At 41.8% G+C, this 19,525-nt stretch overlaps 1 protein-coding gene across 1 annotated transcript in view; it reads right to left on the bottom strand.

Annotated features, from left to right (window-relative positions):
• SNX19 (sorting nexin 19) overlaps nt 1-19,525 on the bottom strand; it is a 62,233-nt gene that overhangs the window by 27,240 nt on the left and 15,468 nt on the right. The window contains exon 8 of the mRNA XM_072611614.1: nt 16,905-17,034. Coding sequence (XP_072467715.1) covers nt 16,905-17,034 — 130 coding nt within the window. The remainder of the gene's footprint in view (nt 1-16,904; nt 17,035-19,525) is intronic.

A 19,525-nucleotide genomic window follows, 5' to 3' on the forward strand; every position in this document is an offset into this window, starting at 1 on the left:
CAAACTTTTGGGAGGTAGTTGAAATGGTTGTAAGAGGAAAATTTATATTTTTAAACACTTTCATCATCAGATGACTGACTGACTGAACAAATCAGTCTATCAGTCTGTCAATTACTATATAATTAAATGAGATGCTGTGTTTTATAATGAAAAAGCATGGAATTAAAATCTTGAATTTACTTGTGTGATCTTGCTCAAGTCACCTAGTTGCTTTGTGCCAACGTTTTCTTATCTGTGAAGTGGAGAGTTGGACAAGATAACCCTTATTTCCTTCTAGATCTAAATCTATGAGCCAATGAATTGAAAAAAAAAATCCTATTCAGAAAATAGTCAAGTACTCATGACCTAAGGAACAAAAACACCTATTGCTCCTCCCTTTTGCTACTTGCTTGAGGTTGGGCAAGTTTCCTAACTTTTCAGAGCCTCAGTTTCCTCATCAGTCAAATGAGATTTTTGATGTTTTCCTCCTATGATCCCACAATCTGATGTGCATTCCTAGACATTTAGACTGGAAACAATCAATTCCTTCTCTTTATCTCAGAAACAATCTTTACATTTCTTTTCCGAGTGATATTTTTGGCGGATCACTGCTAGGAATAGCTGTGAGGATCTCAAAATCATCCTAGTATTGAGTGTGGGAATGATTGATATAATTTATTTAGTGAGGGTCGGGGGGAGAAGAAGAGATGGAAAGAGGCAGCCAAATGAGCTGTAAGGATCTACTATTTCATAACAATCCTAGATAAAGAATATCCTTCTTAGGCCCCTAACTCCATTTTATTAAGCTCAGTCTTCAAAGAGAAGCCAAAGCAAACATTAATGCAGGGCTGGTGTGTGTGGAATGTGATTGGTATTCCATGCCTTAGTTTCTCCCTTCTTCCTCCCTAGTATCAGCAAGGGAATTAATGTGGGGAGAGTTGTGTTTTAGGGGTTAAAATGTCAATGTGTACTGAGTAGGAAGCCCCTTGAGTAGGGTAGCACCTTTGGGCATGTATTTCAGAAGCCTTTTCTGCCTCCCTGATACTGAGTCACCTGACTTCCATTCCTTCAGAGGCCCCAGGGCTGTCTAAAGTCCCAACTCCATCACTTTCCTTTGCCCCAGGCTACCTCTCAGCTCCGTGTGAACAGCCAGCTCTGCTCATTCTCAATCGCCAGGTAGCCATCCGGCCCTCTCCTTTCCCAGCACCTTGGGGGAGGAGGAGGCAGTGGGGAGAGAGCTAATTAAAGTGGCCACCCAGTCAGGAGAAAATTGAGTCCAGTTGAGGGGAAAGGGCAAAGAGAGGGGGAGTAACCTTCGGAGTTGGAACACTGGGAGGAGGTAGAAGAGACAAGGGAGGGGCTGTGGCAGCAATTTAGCGGTCACCTGGGAAACCAGGGGCCTTATTGTTCATGGTGACTTTACCTCACTGGGAGACCTCCCTGCTCTGCCCTGGGCATGGAGTTACCACGTCAGGGTGTAAAGAAGGGAAGAAGCAGGTTGGAGGTGGGGGTTGAGGAGGAGAGGAAAGAGAAGGGACGATCTGTGTGCCTGTGGGTCCTATCTCATAGTCTCATCCCATTTTGACAAATGAGCCATAGTCAGTTCTGAGAAGAGAAAAATAAGGGTTAAATGCAAATAAGTAGGAGGGGCGAGGAAGGTTCTAAGTACTTGTCTAGAAAAAGGCTGATAAAGTCTGAAAACATGGCAACCAAGGAGACAACAAGATCACATCTGAGGAGGTCTAGACCTGCAAGATGTCTCAGAGGAAATTTGGTCCAGTTCCTCCTCCAGTTCTATAGTTAGGAGGAGTGTTTGTTACTGAGCTGTTCAATTGTGTCCAACTCTTCATGACCCCATTTGGCATCCTCATGGTACAGATCTTGGAATGGTTTGCCATTTCCTTCTCCAGCTTATTTTACAGATAAGGAAAGTGAAGCAGATAGAGTTACATGATTTGCCCAAGTAGAAAGATTCACAGGGTCTTTAAGTTCAATCACTTGCCTCCAAGCAGAATTTCATATATATAACCCCACTCTGTTATTAGGCTGTGAACTGTTCTAAATAAAGTCACACTTCCTCTACCTTTCCCTCCCCCAACAGACATAGGTAGCCCTCCATATAGCATTTGATTCAGCCCCTATAGTCACAACTGAGGTAATGTGATATATAGTAGAAAGAGGAGGGGGTGAGGATCAGGAGTTGGGTTACTGGCCTTACTTGCCTCACAGGATTATGGAGAAAGAGCTCTGCAAATCTTATTAAGGAGTATTATCTCAAAGTGAAAAGTTATTTTTACCATTATTAACCATGCTTTGCCACTACTTCCCTGTATGATTTTAGGTAAGACATATCACTTTTTTGGGACCATGCTTTACTCATTTATCAAATAAGGACATGCATGGTAACATATATATATAAAATATCCCTTGTGGTTTAATATTCTCTGAACTGTCAGCCTCATTTTGGTAAGCATTAAAATAGTTGAACCAAGATGAAGATATTATTGCAAGATCACCTTTGTAAGAGCCAGAGAATTCATTGGTTCTGGGACCCCAGCTCACAGCACTAAATAGCAAATAGCATCTCTGTCTCTTATCACTATTAGGACAAATCATCCCTTTTGTGTCAAGAAGACTGAGAAGGAGCCACAGCCCTAAGTGGTCTCTGTAAAGAGGGCGAATTAATTCACAGGCAGCACAGAGGAAGTTCCAGCATCTTTACTCTGTCCAGCTGGGATGACATCCTCACACCTCACTCCTGGATGTTAACCAAATTGTCCCTGCTCTGAGTTCTTAGGTCAAAACCAGTTCAGAATGAATCAGCTGCAGAGCTGAGTCCTAGGAGGGAGGTCACAGGGGCAACCAATTGCTGGCTGTACACTCTGCTCGTTGAGGGGAATGCCGGTTAAGGCTGAAGCGTGACCGGGAGGGTGTTGTGAAGGCTGACCCTACTTAGCCTGCAAGTTGTTGAAGCTGCAAGCATGAGGAGGATAGAGGGTGCCTGAGTCATAGGGAAACAGCATCACTCAACAGCACTGGTGGCATTTTCCTGCCAACACCAAGTTTAAATTCTTGTTCATCTAACCATTATTTGGGATGAGACCTCTCTTTGTTAATTACAAAATAAGTGAGTTTCCAGTTCCTATCTCTCTTTCATCAGCAACTATCTAGAATGCTGAAAACTAGGCAACCACAGCTTATCCTCTCCTGCCACCTGGTGGCAGAAGTAAAACACTAACTCCCCAAATTAGCTTCAGTGGAGAGTGGGGTCTGGAGTCAGGAAGACTCATCCTCTTGAGTTTAAATCCGGCCTCAGACACTTATTAGCTGTGTGATCCTGGACAAGTCACTTAATGCTATTTGCCTCAGGTTCCTCATCTGTGAAATGTGCTGGAAAAGGAAATGCAAATCACTCCAGGATCTTTGCCAAGAACGCCGGACATGACCTAAAAACTGAATAACATTCAATTAGGAGTGAATGAAATCCAAAACGTCCTAACAACCATAAACAGCGAGGGAGATAAATAGGATCATCGATCTAGGGATAGAAAAGACCTCAAAGCCCAGCTAGCCCAGGGGCCTCATTTTATTGATAAGGAAAGTGAGTCCAAGGAAAGCTAAATGATTCCCCAAAGTCACAAAAATAATAAATATCGGAGGCAGGATTTGAACAAGACATTTTGTTTCCAGAATCGATCAGTACATTTCCCATGGGACCACACTGAGTCCTACACAGGATTGATGACAAAATATTCAAAAGCTTTAATCAAGGTCTTTGTATCTTAACATCACCATAAGTAATTTTGTACTTTAGTACCTGGAATGTTCCTGTATCTTCTTGCGTATTCAAATTCTACCTACCCTTTCACATTCTGTTTATTACGTTCAATTTCCCCCTTCCCAACTTCTCTGATCCTTAGAAATCTGTCCTCCGCTAAATTCCTAATGTACTTAGAACAGGGGTGGGGAGCCTGTAGCCTCCAGGTCACACGTGGCCTTCTAGGTTCTTGGGTGCAGCCTTTTGACTGAGTCTGTTTTACAGAACATATCTTTTTATTAAGGGGATTTGTTCTGTGAAGTTTGGATTCAATCAAAGGGCTGCACTTGAGGAACTAGTGGGCCGCATTTGGCCTTGAGGCCGCAGACTCCTCATCTCAGCTTAGAGTCTATAATGTAGCCATTAGTGCTTGACTTATATTGTCCTTAATTGCTTATTGTTTCATGCGTTGTCCCTGAGGTTTAGTAAAAAGAAGTAATAGTACAGCTTTGCCACTTGCTAGCTGGGTGACCCTGGGCAAGTCATTATCTCTCATAACTAGTTACCTCATTTATGAAGTGGGGAAAAATAATACTTGTGCTACTTAACTCACAGGGTTGTTGTAAAGAAAAATCCTAGCAATTGGAGATTTTAATAATAAAAAATAATAATTTTAATAACAATTAGCATTTATATAGCACTTCAAGATTTGCAAGGTATTTTATGAGTATGATCTCATTTTATCCTTACATCAATCCTGAGAGAGAGGTGCTATTATTATCTCCATTTTACAGATAAGGAAACTGAGGAAGAGAGAAGTTAAAGAACTTACCCCAGCTAGTAAGTGTCTCAGGCAGGATTTGAATTCAGTTCCTCTTAACTCCAAGTCCATTTTATCCACTGTGACACCTAGCTACCTCCTATCAATGATAATGCAAGCATGAACTATCCTCTCCCCAAAGAAGACTGTGAGTACCCCTAAGTTAGACTTTGCAAACACCCCACTCCCACATCACAACCTACTATAGTCCATGGTCAGCAGTGCTCAATAATGCTGATTTGTTAATTAGCTAACTGATTCAATTCTCCAGAGTGTATGTGATCAAGTACTAATAGAAAATCATCTGAAAATTTATTACACAGAAGTCCCTGCCAACCACCCTCCTGAACACCTGATAACCAAGTTCTAGGAAGTCAAGGAAAGAGGATTCAGAGACCATAAGTCTACTTTTTAGTCTCCTTGAATTCTGAAAGCTGGCCAAGTCCAAACATTTTCAGAGCTGCTCAAGCAGGCTATGGAAAAACCAGTCAGGAGCAACTAAGTTTGAATACTACAACAAATACTTATTATCTGTGGGATGCTGGGAAAAACACTTAACCCCTGTGAACCTTTGTTTCATCATCTATAAAAAGGGGATAATAATAGCATCTTCTTCAGAGTTGTTATGAGGATCAAGTAAGATAATGTTTGTAAAACCTACAAATGAGAGTTACTCTTATTAACTCTGACCAGGCTTGTACGTAAGCAAAATAGGCAACCTCCTACACGGTATGATATAAAGGGCACTGAAAGGTCACCTGTCTCCCAAAATATCTCCCCCCAAAATTTGCCACAATGACTAAATTTCCCATCCTTAAGGTTACTGTCTCTGGAAAGTGGTTGTTAAAAACTAACTAACTAACCTGGAAAGGAACCCATTTTTTTTTTTTTTTGCATCATCGCAGATGAGTTATCGGTTTCCTAGCAAAGAAAAGGGCCCTAAGAAAGTGGGACACGGATGGCCTAAGTGTTGAAAAGCAGAAGGAGAGGATGGGTTGATTTGATTGAGAGGACTCTGGGTGCCTTTGCGAGGGGCAATAGTACCCAAGAAGTAAGTGAGAGAATAGGACACTGAAGAAAACCTACTTCATTCGAACCTCACTGCTCTGGGACACAAGTAGTGCAAGATTAATTATGTCCAATTACAGGTTAATAAGCTGAGGTTTTGAGAGAGTAAGTGATTTGCTTTGAATCACAAAGCCAGGCCTGTAGTAGAAAAAGGATTTGAATACAGAACTTTGGACTAAATCCACTGATTTTTTTCTCCATTTCAGTTCTCTCCTAACTCTTCTAATCCTGAGCACTGACCAGGATCATATAAAGAACTTATCAAGTAGCTAGTATTCAGATAGAGGGAGGATAAATGGAGAGAGCATTGAACTTGGAGTCAAATGATATGGGTTCTAATTCCATTATGATGCTAGGCAGGTAGGTGGCTCAGTGAATAAAGCACTGGGAATGGAGTTAAGAAGTCCTGAGTTAAAATCCAGCTTCAGACCTTTACTAGCTGTATGACCCTTGACAAGTCACTTCCCCGCTGCCTGCTTCAGTTTCCCTGACTGTAAAATAGGGATAATAAATAGCATCTACATCCCAGGATTGTTGTGAGAATAAAATGAGATAATATTTTTAAAGCCTTATATAATAGCTCACTGATATTATTAGTTCCATGACCCTGGGTAAGTTTCTTTACTCTGAACCTCAGTTTCCTTATCTATAAAATGGTCATAATAATACTTGTGCAGCCTTCCTTACAGGGTAATTGTGAGTAAAAGAGTTCTATGCATTAGTAATTATAATCATACTTATAGTAATCATAGTCACAACTATAATCAATAATATGTGTTCGTGATGAGTATCATGGTAGAATGGCTTGAAGTCAGAAAAGACCTGAGTCCAAGTCCTTTTTGTACATACTAATTATATGATCCTGATTAAGTCCATAACCTTTCAGAGTCTCAGAAAACTCTAAGACTGTAAGTTATAATTTCTATCTGGGTACTTTCCTATACTGATGGAATCCTAGTTCTAGACTTCCCAGCAATTTTTAAAAAAATATATAAAATTATCAGTATTTTGATCCAGGAAGGAATAGTTCTCATGTATTAGCTTTGTGGTTACCTTACAGCACTTGAGAATCTCCAGTTAGGGCTGCCTCTATGTGTGGGTGTGTACACACACACACACACACACACACACACACACACAGACACACACACACACACACACACACACACACACTCTATATATACACCACCCACTCCACCTATTTCAAACCTTCTGCTGGAATCCTGATCGGGTATCCAAGTGTAGACAGCCAGAATGTGACAAGACAGACAGAGAGGATCTCTTTATCCCAGAATCAATGCAGAATATGTGACACCCAGGAAGGGGGAAGGAGAGGTCAGGCAGGGCTGCTGATGAGAAACTAGGGGAAGCTAGTAGGACCCAACCTGAGTATGACTATAGAAGGCAAGATCCTTCCTGTGTGAAGACCAGCCAAGGCAGGCATGGTGACAAGTAGGATTCTTTACCTCCGAAAGAAGCAACACACAACTTGAGTAAAGCCTCCAGAATGGCAAGAAGCACTATACCAGCCCCTCCCAAAGGCAGCCAAAGCCAATGGAACTTGACAGGCAAAGTGAAATAGTACCTTGAGAAACTTCTAGGCCTGAGATCCCTTAGGAAAATGCCCCCAGGGTTACAGGGTACCATGGACTGAAACTAGCATCGATCTGGGGCAAGAGACAGGCAGGCCACTGATGCTGTACCTCAGAGGATCCTATGGAAAGGAAGGGAGACATGGCTACATCCATGTTTTCAGTAGGAACAGGTGAGAGATGCTGGAGATTAATCTTGATACTTTATGCCAAGGGTTCAGAACCTGGAATCCACAAACCCCTAAGCTTTCAGGAAGCATAGAAATCATTACATCTATTTTCACTAACCTCCAACTGAAATTTATCATTTTCCTCAGTTCTGCATACAGCCAGCAAACATTATTCTGAGAAGGGGTCCATGGATTGGCAAAGGGGTCTACCACATACACAAAAGTTAAAAATCCTTTTATTCTATACAGCAATTAAAAAGTTGGAACACAGCACTGCTGAAAAAGTTGTAAATTAATATAAGATGATAGATTTAGAATCAGAAGGGATCTCATAGACTATCTAGTCCAATGCCTTTAGCTTATAGGTAAGGAAATAGACTCAGGGCAGTTAAGAGCTTTGCCCTGGTCCCATAAGAAGTAATAGGTAGCCTTTGTATTGTGCTTTAAGATTTTTGTAAGGATTATCTCATTTGCTTCTCACAAAAACCCTGGTACTGTTACTATCCCCATTTTTCATAGGCTAAGTGCTTTGCAGCTGGTCCTGCAGCTGTTAAGTATCTGAGGCTGAATTTGAACTCAGGGTTTCCTGACTTTCAGGTCCAGGGCTTTATTTACTGCACCACCTACCCGTTGCAACTAGTAAGTTACAGGGCTGGTATCCTAACCTAGGTCCTCTCACTCCCAGAACCAGCAGTGTTTCTGTATAGGCTTCCAGCCCAGGAGAGCTCTAAGAAGAGTATTAATAATCAATTTCCGTGCCTGGTTTGGGTACAGTCCTGTCTGTAGGCAGAGCCTTGGAGGTCCCCAATGGTCCTTGGATTCCATAACCAGACAATGATGCTGATGTCTGAATGATCGAGGTACATGAGGGCTTTGGAAATACTCTGCAGCCCATGGCTGTGCAACATTGTTCTCCTTCCTAAGGCCTTTCTATGCCAAAGGATTTAGGATTATAGGTTCTTTGAGGTTAGAAGTATAATCTTCCCATTTAAAAGAGAAAAAAAATCTGAGGTCCCGAGACAGAAAGTGATGCATTCAACTTGCCAGAAGTTGCATTGCCAAGATTCCAATCTATGTCCTCAGCATTCATTCAAATATACTAGTATTTCATTTTGCCACACAGGCCTAGGGCCTGGGAGAATTGGATTGGGGAAGGTGGTGGTGGGGGACGGTCGGGTCAATGGGGAGAGAGGTCTGATGAAAATTAGGAAGCTTGAAGCAAAAAAAAAAAAAAAAAAGGAATATTTTGAGCTTCCCTTTGCATTTTTCAGAGGAAATTTGGTTGGTCTGTGTACGAGGGAGAGACCAAATGTGTCTACTGCAGTCAGACTTTCAGGTAGATAGGAACCAGGAGGTGATTCAGAGAGGAACAGAGAGATTATGAGGCTCAGGGAAGGTCAATATAAATGACATATGCCAATAACCTCTGAGAAAGGAAAGGAAAACAAAGGAACAAGCATTTATATGGTACCTACTGTGTACCAGGCACTGTGCTAGGTGCTTCGCAAATATCATCTCATTTGACTCTTAGAATAGTCCTGAGAGGTAGGTGCTATTATTATCCTCACTTTACAGTTGAGGAAACTGAGGTCAACAGAACTTAAGTGATTTTTCCAGGGTTACACAGCTAGTAAGAGTCTTAGGATGGATTTGAACTCAGGTCTTCCTGATCCTGTATCATCTGCATCATCTAACTGCCTCTTGGTGGCTAGATGGCTTTTGGAAGCTGTGTAATGACATCTCTTGCAATCTCCCCTCCTGGGCAGCCTAGCCATGATACCCCTGGGCAGTATCAAAGCCAGAAAAAAAGGGCTTTGCTTGACCATCTAACCCTCTATCTCTTCTACAAACCTCTAGAGAAAGAAGCAATGTGAATGGAGTTGTCTCCAAGGCCATCTATGATTCTAAAAAGGATGAGCAAAGTAGAAGCATCATCCATCAGTGCAGGTCAGAAGGTCTTAACTTTTTCTGTGTCAAGTTCCCCTTGGGCAACCTGGTAAAACCTATGGACCCATTTGCAGAATAATATTTGTTGCTAACATCATTCATAATAGAAGGAAATACTAAAATTCAATTAGAACTTAGTGAAAGTAAAGATGTAACTATTTTTTTCCTATTCAAGTTCATGTACTCTCTCCCCCTCCCCCAACTCCATCCATAAATCCCAGATCTCAGGTTGAGAACCCCTGCTATATAGTATGCCAGACTTGTTCCTAAGACCGATGGAAACAGAACACGTCCACTAACCCCAGACCCTCTGCCCATATACCCTGACCTCTTTTCCTTCCCTCCCACCCCACACCTTCTCCCTGGATTTCATGGGAGATAGCTCAAAGGGAGGGGTCATTTCTAAGAAGACTATTCCGAGACCTCTCGGGTCTGGTTTAAGCCCCTGGGCTTGTTATTTAATCCCTTCCTCCTGGCTTTGAGGTCTAGCTGTCTCCTCTAAGCTTGCCTCATTCTTCCCCATCAGCTCTCCTCCTGGACATGGCCCTGCTTTTCTTTTACTACTCTTTCTGTCCATAAACCCTAGGGCCTCCTTGCTTCCATCATCTCCCCCCCACCAACTCCCCTCCTTCCCTTTTTCTAAGAAACCCTGATGCAGACTTGTGGAATGTGTCCACTGCCCTTTTGACACAGGGACTGATGCCACCTTTGGGGCTGGGGGGAGGGCAGAGCCAAGAGACACGGCTCACATGTATTCTCTTGACCTAGCCCATATTTGTTACGTTGCGTAGTCCTGGAAGTCTAGAAAAGGACTCAGTCCAACTAGTTCTCATTCCTTCATTCTCAACATCAGGACCCATAATAACCTCCCTTGGACTTTTTGCTTCTTGACCATACCCTTATACTATCAACAAAAAGTCACAGTTTAAAACACAGACACAGACACAGACACAGACACACACACACACACAGACACAGACACAGACACACACACACACACACACACACACACACACACACACACACACACACATGCAAAGTTATCTCTTCTCCTCCAGCCTACACACCTATCCTGTCACTGAGCATCTTGTCTGGCCCCCAAGTTGGTTTTTATTTCAGGTGGGGATGGAGGAGAATTTCTCAACAACCTTGGCCCAGTCTGTTCTCAGACATCAGTAAAGTCTGCCCAAGCTGGCCTAACTCCCTGGCTTAGATCTGCCGCCCCTTCTCCCCTTTCCTTCTCCTCATCTCTGGCTCCAAGGAAGGAATGCTGCTAGTTACATAATTGGATGTTCCCAGCACAGAAGCTGACATAGGAGGTCATGCGCTCACGTGTGCAAAGCCGCCCTTTTACTTAACAATACCTTTTTCGGGCATCGAGCTTTCCTTCTTGAGCTCCAGCCCCCACTCCTTCTACACCATCAACAATCAAGGGAGATTTATGGAGCTTGGCTCAGCTCGGAGCCATTCCAACATCAGTCTGGAAGGAGGGGTCATGGGGTTGAGTTTACGCTGCCTTTTATTTTTTCCCTTGTCGAACAGGGAAAGAAGTGACTATTTGGCAGGGGTCTCTGGTGCCCAAGGCAGCTGTGTGTATGGCTCCTTCAAGCAGGACAGGTCAGAGAAAGTGAAAGGAGTTTGGCACTATTGAAATAAGCCTATTTTGGGGAGGGGGGAAGGATTAACAAGGACTGATGTTTGAAAAGCAGTAAAGTCCAGGGAAGGGCTTCATCCTAAGGAAGAGAAACGGGCATCAGAGCAGGCAGAGACCTAAAGCGCAATGTTCCAGATAGGGAGAGGAGGCTGTGGTGGCAGCAAGCTTTGGTGCTGGTTAGTTCTGCATAACACCAGCTGACCCAGACCCTTAAAATTTAGAACTCTAAAGGGATGACTATGAATTTGATTACCCTGCAAAAGAAAACAAGACAGAGGGCCCCAGTCCCAGGGTGGAGAGGACCACAGTGCCTCTGGTGTGCTATGCAGCTGTCTTAAGGAACACAGAGTCTCAGTGAGTTCAACATTGAACAGAGCTGGGAGGACCTGATGTGACAGTTCTTGGGAGGGATTGGGGGCCTGGGGGAGCAGGGGTAGTAGTGGCTAAGGCTTAAGAGACATCTCAGATTTCCAGCTTGTTTTCTTACCTCTTAAAACTTGGTTGGGAGAAAGTCAGTTAGTGTCACATCAACTTTTTTTTTTTTTGTTAAATATGAGAGGCACAAAGGAGTTTATGATGTAGATTGACCTTGCAGGGAAAGAAGGGGAAGGGGTGTGTGTGTGTGTGTGTGTGTGTGTGTGTTTCCTGGAAATGCTCCCCAATACACACCATCTAGGTTAGAAATGCCTTAAGCTTTGGAATATGGGATGAAGGAAGGTCCAAGTTTGAATAGAAGAAATGTGTGTCTCAAGAGGAGGATGGCATAGCTTCTAAAAAGCCAACAAAGCCCAGTGCTTTCAGGCCACTAGGGACTGTCTTCTGTTCTCTTCCAAGAAATCTGCCCCTTTTAAGATGATGCAGCCCTACTTGGAAGCCTCACAGTTTGTGGCTCCCTTGTCTTCGTCTCCATCTCTGTGTCAGGTCTCTCATCTCCAAGATCCATCTGAAACATTACCCAGACCTTGACTGTTTTTCTTCTAATTCCCCACAGAAAGTGCTCTTCTCTTTATCTGGAATCGGTTCAAACCCTTCAGAGTTTATGGTTTACCGAGACCTCAGAAGAAACCTCAGAATTACACATTTGCGAGGAATCTCGGGTTGCCTCGTCCAACTCTTAACTTTCCTGAGCATTCCCTCCATGGCATCTCTGAGTGAGGGAACCAGTTTGGAGGCTTCATGTAAAGGGTGAGGGGGAGGATCTTACCCTTTCTTGAAGCAATCTATTCCATTTTTGGAGAGTTCTAATTGGTAGGAGGTTTTCCTTTCATCAAACCTAAATCGGTTTCTCTTGAAACTTCCACCCATTCAATCTTCTCCCTTTTCCATGTAATAGCCCTTAAAATACATGAATAAAGCTATCATGATCCACCTTTCTCCCCTAGTTTTCTCTTCTTCAGGATAAACATCCTTACTTCTGTTGAATAATTCTCATATGAGAAGCAGTGTGGAATTATGAAGAGAATGTTACATTTGAAGTCAGGAATGCCTGTAGTCAAATCTGACTAAACTGTGTGACCAGCCTCAGTTTCCCCCTCTGTAAACTGCTATTTATAGAATAACCTCATGGGGTTGGTATGGTATGAGGTTCAAATGAGATAATGTCTGTAAATCATTATAAAATGCTAATACCTGTTAGTTATTATTGCATATGGCATGACCTTGAGATATCTTACCAATCTGGCTCTCTTTCTGTAGGTGCTTAATTTTAACTCATCAATGTCCTTCTAAAATATAGCTACCTGAACTAAACACAATACTCCAAATGGAGTCTGATAATTAGGGAAGACTTCAGAAGGACTATAACTTCTAAATGCACCCTAAGATCTTGGTCCTTCTTACAATGATATGGTAAAGGGAGTTTTAGGTAAATCATGGAAATTATCCTTTCTGTACTTTCTGTACTGGTCTATTATTCCCCTCTGAATTTCCCTCACCCTTCTACACGTTTCTAAGGATGATAGATTCAGAGATAGAAGGGACCTTAGAGGTCATCTAAACCAACTGGGACCTTAGAGGTCATCAAAGCCAACTGCTTCATTTTTCAGATGTGGAAAGTGAGGCCCACAGAGGTCACATGATTTGCCCAAGGTGAGTTACACCAGCAAGGCTGGGACTTGAACCGATATCTCCTTCTCTAGTGTTCTTTGCACTGTATCATCCATTCTCTTTCTGTTGCTGTGCTTTGAAATATGCTCTCCTTGGCCCAGAAAGCAGAAGAGACTGCTTTCCAATCAACTATCACTGACTAGCTACCATGCCCCCTTGAAGCTTTTGAATCTCCCACCTGTTCCTGACATTATGGAAGAACCAACAGGGAGAAATCTAAAAGAAGGACAAGGCCTAGAAAAATTAAGTCAAAGGGTTGGTGGAACTCTCAAGTGAGTGGATGGAGTACATTATATCTCCACTCTTGAGCAGAAGTCACAGGTGAGCAATGGTGAAGGTTTGGAGAAGAGAAAATTAACCAGCATGGGCTTTGAATTCATATCTCATTCAGTGGCCATTCTGCAATGACATTGCTATTTGCTTTTTCTGCTTTCCATGTAACATAAGCTATTGGAGAAGACAAAGTGATTCAACAGAGAAATTTTCTTACTGTCTGTTGATGGCTAATGCATAGATACATACCAGTTTTCTATCCTGCTGCCCTATCATGCAGGACATGGAGAGGTTCCTGGAATTCCAAAGATTATGTGAGTAAAGTTCAGGATCTTGTAGGTCCTACCAAGCTAGAATAGTCTTGAATGGATGAATTATAAGCCTAATGAAGAGATATAAAGCTTAGGTAGGATCATCCTCAGAAGGTTGATCATTGGGTTGGCCATTATTTTTGGTCAGAGCAATTCATGAAAACTATCTACCAAAGCATGAAGGAAGTGACAATATTTATCAGTTGTGGGAATACCCACACTGATGAAATTAACATTCCTTTGAAGTTCTAGAGAAGTATAAAAAAGCATGTGGCTAACATTTGACCAAGGGAATAGAAAGGACTGGCAGATGTGATTACTGAGTCAGTATCAACAATCTCTGAAAGATCATGGAAAAGAGAACCAGCATCAAAGCAGCACGGAAGGGCAAATGTCCCAATTTTCAAAGAAAAGAAGAGAATAGCAAGGGTGGGGAACCTGTGGCCTTGAGACCACATATGGCCCTCTCGGTCCTCAAGTGCAGCCCTTTGATGGAATCCAAACTTCAGGGCCACACTTAAGGACCTAGAGGGCCACATGTGGCCTCAAGGCTGCAGGTTCCCCACCCCTGGAATAGAATCTGCAAACTGTACTCTGCTGAGCTGGACTTTGAATCCGAGAAAACTGTAGAATTTATTACCAAAGGAAAGGTTAGTAAGTATGTTGAAAGTGAAGAGATGATCACACAGGGCCAGGATAGTCTCATTATGAAGAGGTCATGCTAGATTAGGCTCACTGGTTTACTTTTGTTGTCGGGGCTACTAGATTGGTAGGTGAGGGAGATGCTATAGATAAGCTATAAATATTTAGATTTTAGCAAAGCCTTTGACAATCTGTCATCTCTTGGATGAGTAATGTGAGGTACGCAATAGTACAATAACTACACAGTCTTGGACCTGATTGAATGACTGGGTCTAAAGAGTATTCACAAATAGCTCAACGTCAACAAGGAGGGAGGTCTGTAGTAGAGGGCTCCAGGAATTTGTTCTTGGCCCCATTCTTCTTAGCATTTTTACTAATCACTTGGTTAAAGGTATAGGTGGATTTGCTTGAGACCATACCACATTAGAAGCAACTAACACAAACGGGGATCTTTATAGCATGGAAAAATGAGAAAACATAGAGGGAACATCATAATTGTTTTCAAGGATTTGGCAGCCTGACATGTAGAAGAGAGATTATATTTCCTTTTCTTGGTCCTGGAGAGCAAAATTATAAGTGGAAGTTGCAGAGAAGAGCTTGTTTTATTCCATAAGTTAAAAATAAAATAAATTGTAGAAAAAGAGTAGGGAGATGGCACAGTGGATAGCAGGCAGGGCTTATGAATCTGATTTCATATCCTGTCTCAGACACTTGAACAAGTCACTGAACTTCTGTCTGCCTCAGTTTCTTCATCTTAAGGGGACAATAAGAGTGTCTAACTTCCAGGGTTATTATAAGGATCAAATGAGATAATATATACAGAACAGCTTGTCAGCATCAAAATGGGGACTAGTGGTCTTCTGACTGCCAGACCAGAGCTTTCTACCAACCACCTGACACCATCTGACTTCAATGTCAAACACATGTTCTTAAATGAAGTCAGGATTTGGCCCTTTCTTACTCTGGGATCAGAACAGACTGCTGCTTCTGCTCAGTCTATGCCAAACCATCTCTTAGGAAGACAGAGATCAGAACAAGAGAAGATGAGGCCAAACCACAGAATCACAGAATGAGAAACCACATGTGTATCTCAGGTTGAGTGAATGTCTTTCCCCAGACCACACTCCCCAGCTTCCTTTAGTTCAGCACGGCATGGGTTGGTTCTCTGGCTCTTCAGAAGGCAGCCTGCTAGAAACATTCTTATACTCCATAAGCTTTTTCTGTCTTTATAAGTGGCTCTTGGCATAGTTGTGAGAGGCTGGAGGGGTGCTGGCTATGGGAAGCTGTGGTCGCAAAGTCCCAGGTTGCAAATCCAAGTGTCCTTTTATTCATTACCAGTATCGGCAGGTCCTTCCTCATTGCTAAGTATATACACACACCCAGAGGAGAGTTCTTTGAAATCCACAACCCTAAGCCTTTATCTTTGTGAAAGACTTTGCTGAGTGAAAAGCTTTCTAACCACACAGACAAGAAAGGGGTGCAGGGTATGGGGTAGAATGAGAAGAAGAACATACTGCCACATAGGAGAAATATCAACGATTCAGTAGGGGAAATGACCAGGGAGGGGTTGGTAGCAAGCACATCTTAGCAAGAGAATGCTACTTCTAAGGGCTGCAAAGTACAAGGCACAGGCAATCATATGGGATTCTGAAAGTGCCAGAGAGCTGACAAGATCCCACATCAAAAGTTTTTGATTTAAGCTACTGGAAAATTTTTTCCCCAGTGGGAACATGCTTTCTTTAAAAAATATGAAATATTAACAGAAAAAGATTTGATTTACAGAAATTAAAAAAAATTTCAATGGAAAAAATTATAATTTTTCTGGATTGCAATTCTTTTCAAAAGTAAGACATTAGTCAAGTGCTTAAAGATCAGTACCATATTTTTATTCTATCATCTATATGCAATATTTCAATATGTTTATTGGGAATAAATGGTTAAGTTTATTACTAGGAATATGTTTATTTAGACATAATTGTTTTAGATTATAAGTTTATGGGAGAGGAAGCATGTCTTTCCCTCTTTCTGTTCTGCATAGAGAACGAGGTGCTCAATCTTTCATTACTATCATTATTGTCATTTTTATTTATATGAATGATTGTGATGAAGATGATAAATATAGTTCTATAGAATGTATACATCCTTTTCTTTCAGCCTCATAAAACCTTATGCTCTAGTTAGGACTTATAGCATGTTATTTTCCCATTATTATTATTTCCATTTGCTAGAAGAGGCAATTAGCTCAGAATGGATAAAAAACTTGCCCAAGATTACCCACCCAATAAGTATCTTAGCTAGGAATGGGACTCAGGCATTCTGATGCCAACTCCAGTACTCTTTCTGTGAGTTTTTTCATGGCAGTCATGATTCTTAGGTAGACTCTGCCATGATGTCAGGGGCTACTGATCTGTCCTGGCCACAGTGGTTCCTAGACTGTATGGACTTAACCTTCTACAGTTCAGAGTTCAGTCAATGGTCTCCAGAGTTAGCCTCTGTCTCCAACAGAGGCTGACTCTGGGATTAGTGGAAACTTTTAGAGGTCCTACCAGTGCCTCTAACGGGCAGGAAGAAGCTAATGATCTTACCTCTGTATCAGGGTCCCAAAGAGAAGATGAAGGGCTTTCTGCATGTTCTCAGTACATAGCCATCTCCATTGCTCCATCATCAGCAAGAGGAGGAGGTCCAGCGCTGTGTCAGCTAATGCTGTCTCTGAATCTGGAGACAAGAAAAGGCCTTATGCTCGAGGAGTTCATTAAGCAAAGTAGAACCACGCGATCTCCTCCATTTCTAAATCAACCGCTTCATATTTATAGAATTCCTCTAATTCAAAGTAAGGGGGAAAATATTTAGTGACTAGATGGGATGTATATTTATACTTTATATACTCCATGTCACTTGGTGAATAGAGGTGGCTAGGTAGTACAGTGAGTATTGGATTTGGAATAAAGAAGATCAAAGTTCAAATTCCACCTCAGACACTTCATAGCTTTGTGATCCTAGACAAGTGACTTCACCTTTGTCTGCCTCAGTTTCCTCCTCTCTCAAAATGGACTCAACAATAACAACTGTTTCCTAGGGTTTTCATGAGGATAAAATGAGGTAATGTTTATAAAGTACTTTGGGTTCTCTCTCTTTTTCTGTCACTGCTTGGCCCTCTCGTTTTCTTTGTCTCTTTCTCCACACACACACACACACAGTCACAACATCTTCATACATGAAGATATCTGTGGGTTTCATATTGACTTCTCTCTTTTGAGGCAATCAGGGATAAGTGACTTGCCCAGAGTTGCAAAGTTACTTAGTGTCTGAGGCTGGATTTGAACTCAGATCCTCCTGACTCCAGGGTCAGTGCTCTACCCGTTGATTCAGTTTAAAAATGTAATGCTCTCTCTGTTTTATTGTATTTTCACTTGTTTCGTCATATAGTTCTCAGTTATATTTTAATATGCAGTGCTTTAAGCTATATATATAGTTTTAATATAGTTCATGTATTATATTTAATAGGCAATAATTCAATATATTACCTTATATATTATATGCAGTATTTATATATATATACACATATATACATACACGCATACACACATATATATATACATATATATACTATTATTATTATTATGTATTTTTAGGTTGTATGTTCTACGTGCCCAGATAGCTCTGTAGGTAAAGGAATCGTTCCAGAACTGAAGAATCTCAGATTTGCATTTGAAAGCATGAATTCCCTGCTGTAGCATTCCCAAGATGTCATCCTGCCTCTACTTGATTACTACCAGTGATGGGAAACTCACTATTTGCTGAGAAAGCCCATTCCAATTTTGAACAGCTCTGATTGTTAAGAAGTTCTTTTTTAGGTATAGAATGGCTATAACTTGCATTGGGCCAGTGAAATTCTTCCTAATTGTCCTCACCCAGTCTCATGGAATGCCGTAGGATCATAGCTCTAAAGCTGGAAGGGGCTGCAGAAGCCATTGAGACCAACCCCCTCATTTAATAGAAGGAAAACCAACTGGGAGTTTAAGTTACTTGCATAAGTTCATAGTTAGTAGGTGGTAAAGACAGGATTTGAATCCAGGCCCTCTGACTCTAGTGCTCTTTTCACTGTACCATGGTATCTTTGGAGGAAGGCCCAACTAAAGAGACTTCCTTTGAAAACATAATAGTGGAAAAACCACTGGTTCATAGACCTACAGGCTGGAGATTCAAGATTTCAAGGTACCTTCTACAATTGGAGGGGCATAGCTCATTCTGATACCTTCTTTTTTTTTCACCTTTCAGTAAAACAGAAATTATAATTCCTGATCCCTCCCAGAATCCTGAGTGGAGTGGTTGACAAAAGAACAGTTTTGTACAGTCAAAAGTAAGCAGGCTCTGAACAAAAGTGCTAAGAGTCTATACATAATTGTTCTCCTGAGCCATTCAGAATGGTCTCAAATCCTCTCTAATTAGCCTGGAAAGAACCTCAGAGTACCTGGGACTTAATCTAGGAAGAGTGCATATTATCCCTTGTGGTCTAGACTTCCACAGGCATGTCTCAGTGAAGTCTTGCTCCTATGATTTGGTTCCCACATTGGTTTGATTTCCCTAGTTTCCTGGCCTGTATATGATTCAGCTGTTGTTTGGACATAGCTAGAACTAGAACCACAGAATTTTAGATCTGGAAAGGATTACAAGATCATAGATCTACAGCTGGAAGGGACCCCAGAGGTCATCTAGGTCGGTGGTATCAAACTCAATGGGACAACATCCCATACACCGGCTGCTGAGTGGCCCAGTGGATAGAGTGCTGGGTCTGGAGTTAGGAAGACCTGAGTTTAAATCCAGCCTCAGGTACTGAATAGCTGTATGACTCTCATCAAGTCACTTAACTGTCTTTACTCCAGTTTCCTCATCTGTAAAATGAGGTGGAGAAGGAAATGACAAACCACTCCAGTATCTTTGCCAAGGAAACGCCAAATGGGGTCATGAAAAGTTGGACACTACTAAAACAACTAAACAGCAACAATTCCATACATAAAGATATTGGGAGGCTGCATATTGATGGACTTAAAATGTATTTTATGTTTTATTGTATTTTTATTTATTTTGTTATATGGTTTTCAAATACATTTTAATCTGGTCTGTTTGGGCGCTCAGGGGTGCTGCAGGATAGCTCTGATGCAGGTCAATGTCCTCTCTTTACAAATGAGAAAGTGAAGCCCAGAAA

This window comes from Notamacropus eugenii, chromosome 5 (genome assembly GCF_028372415.1).
Source record: "Notamacropus eugenii isolate mMacEug1 chromosome 5, mMacEug1.pri_v2, whole genome shotgun sequence".
NCBI classification, from domain to species: Eukaryota; Metazoa; Chordata; class Mammalia; order Diprotodontia; family Macropodidae; genus Notamacropus; species Notamacropus eugenii.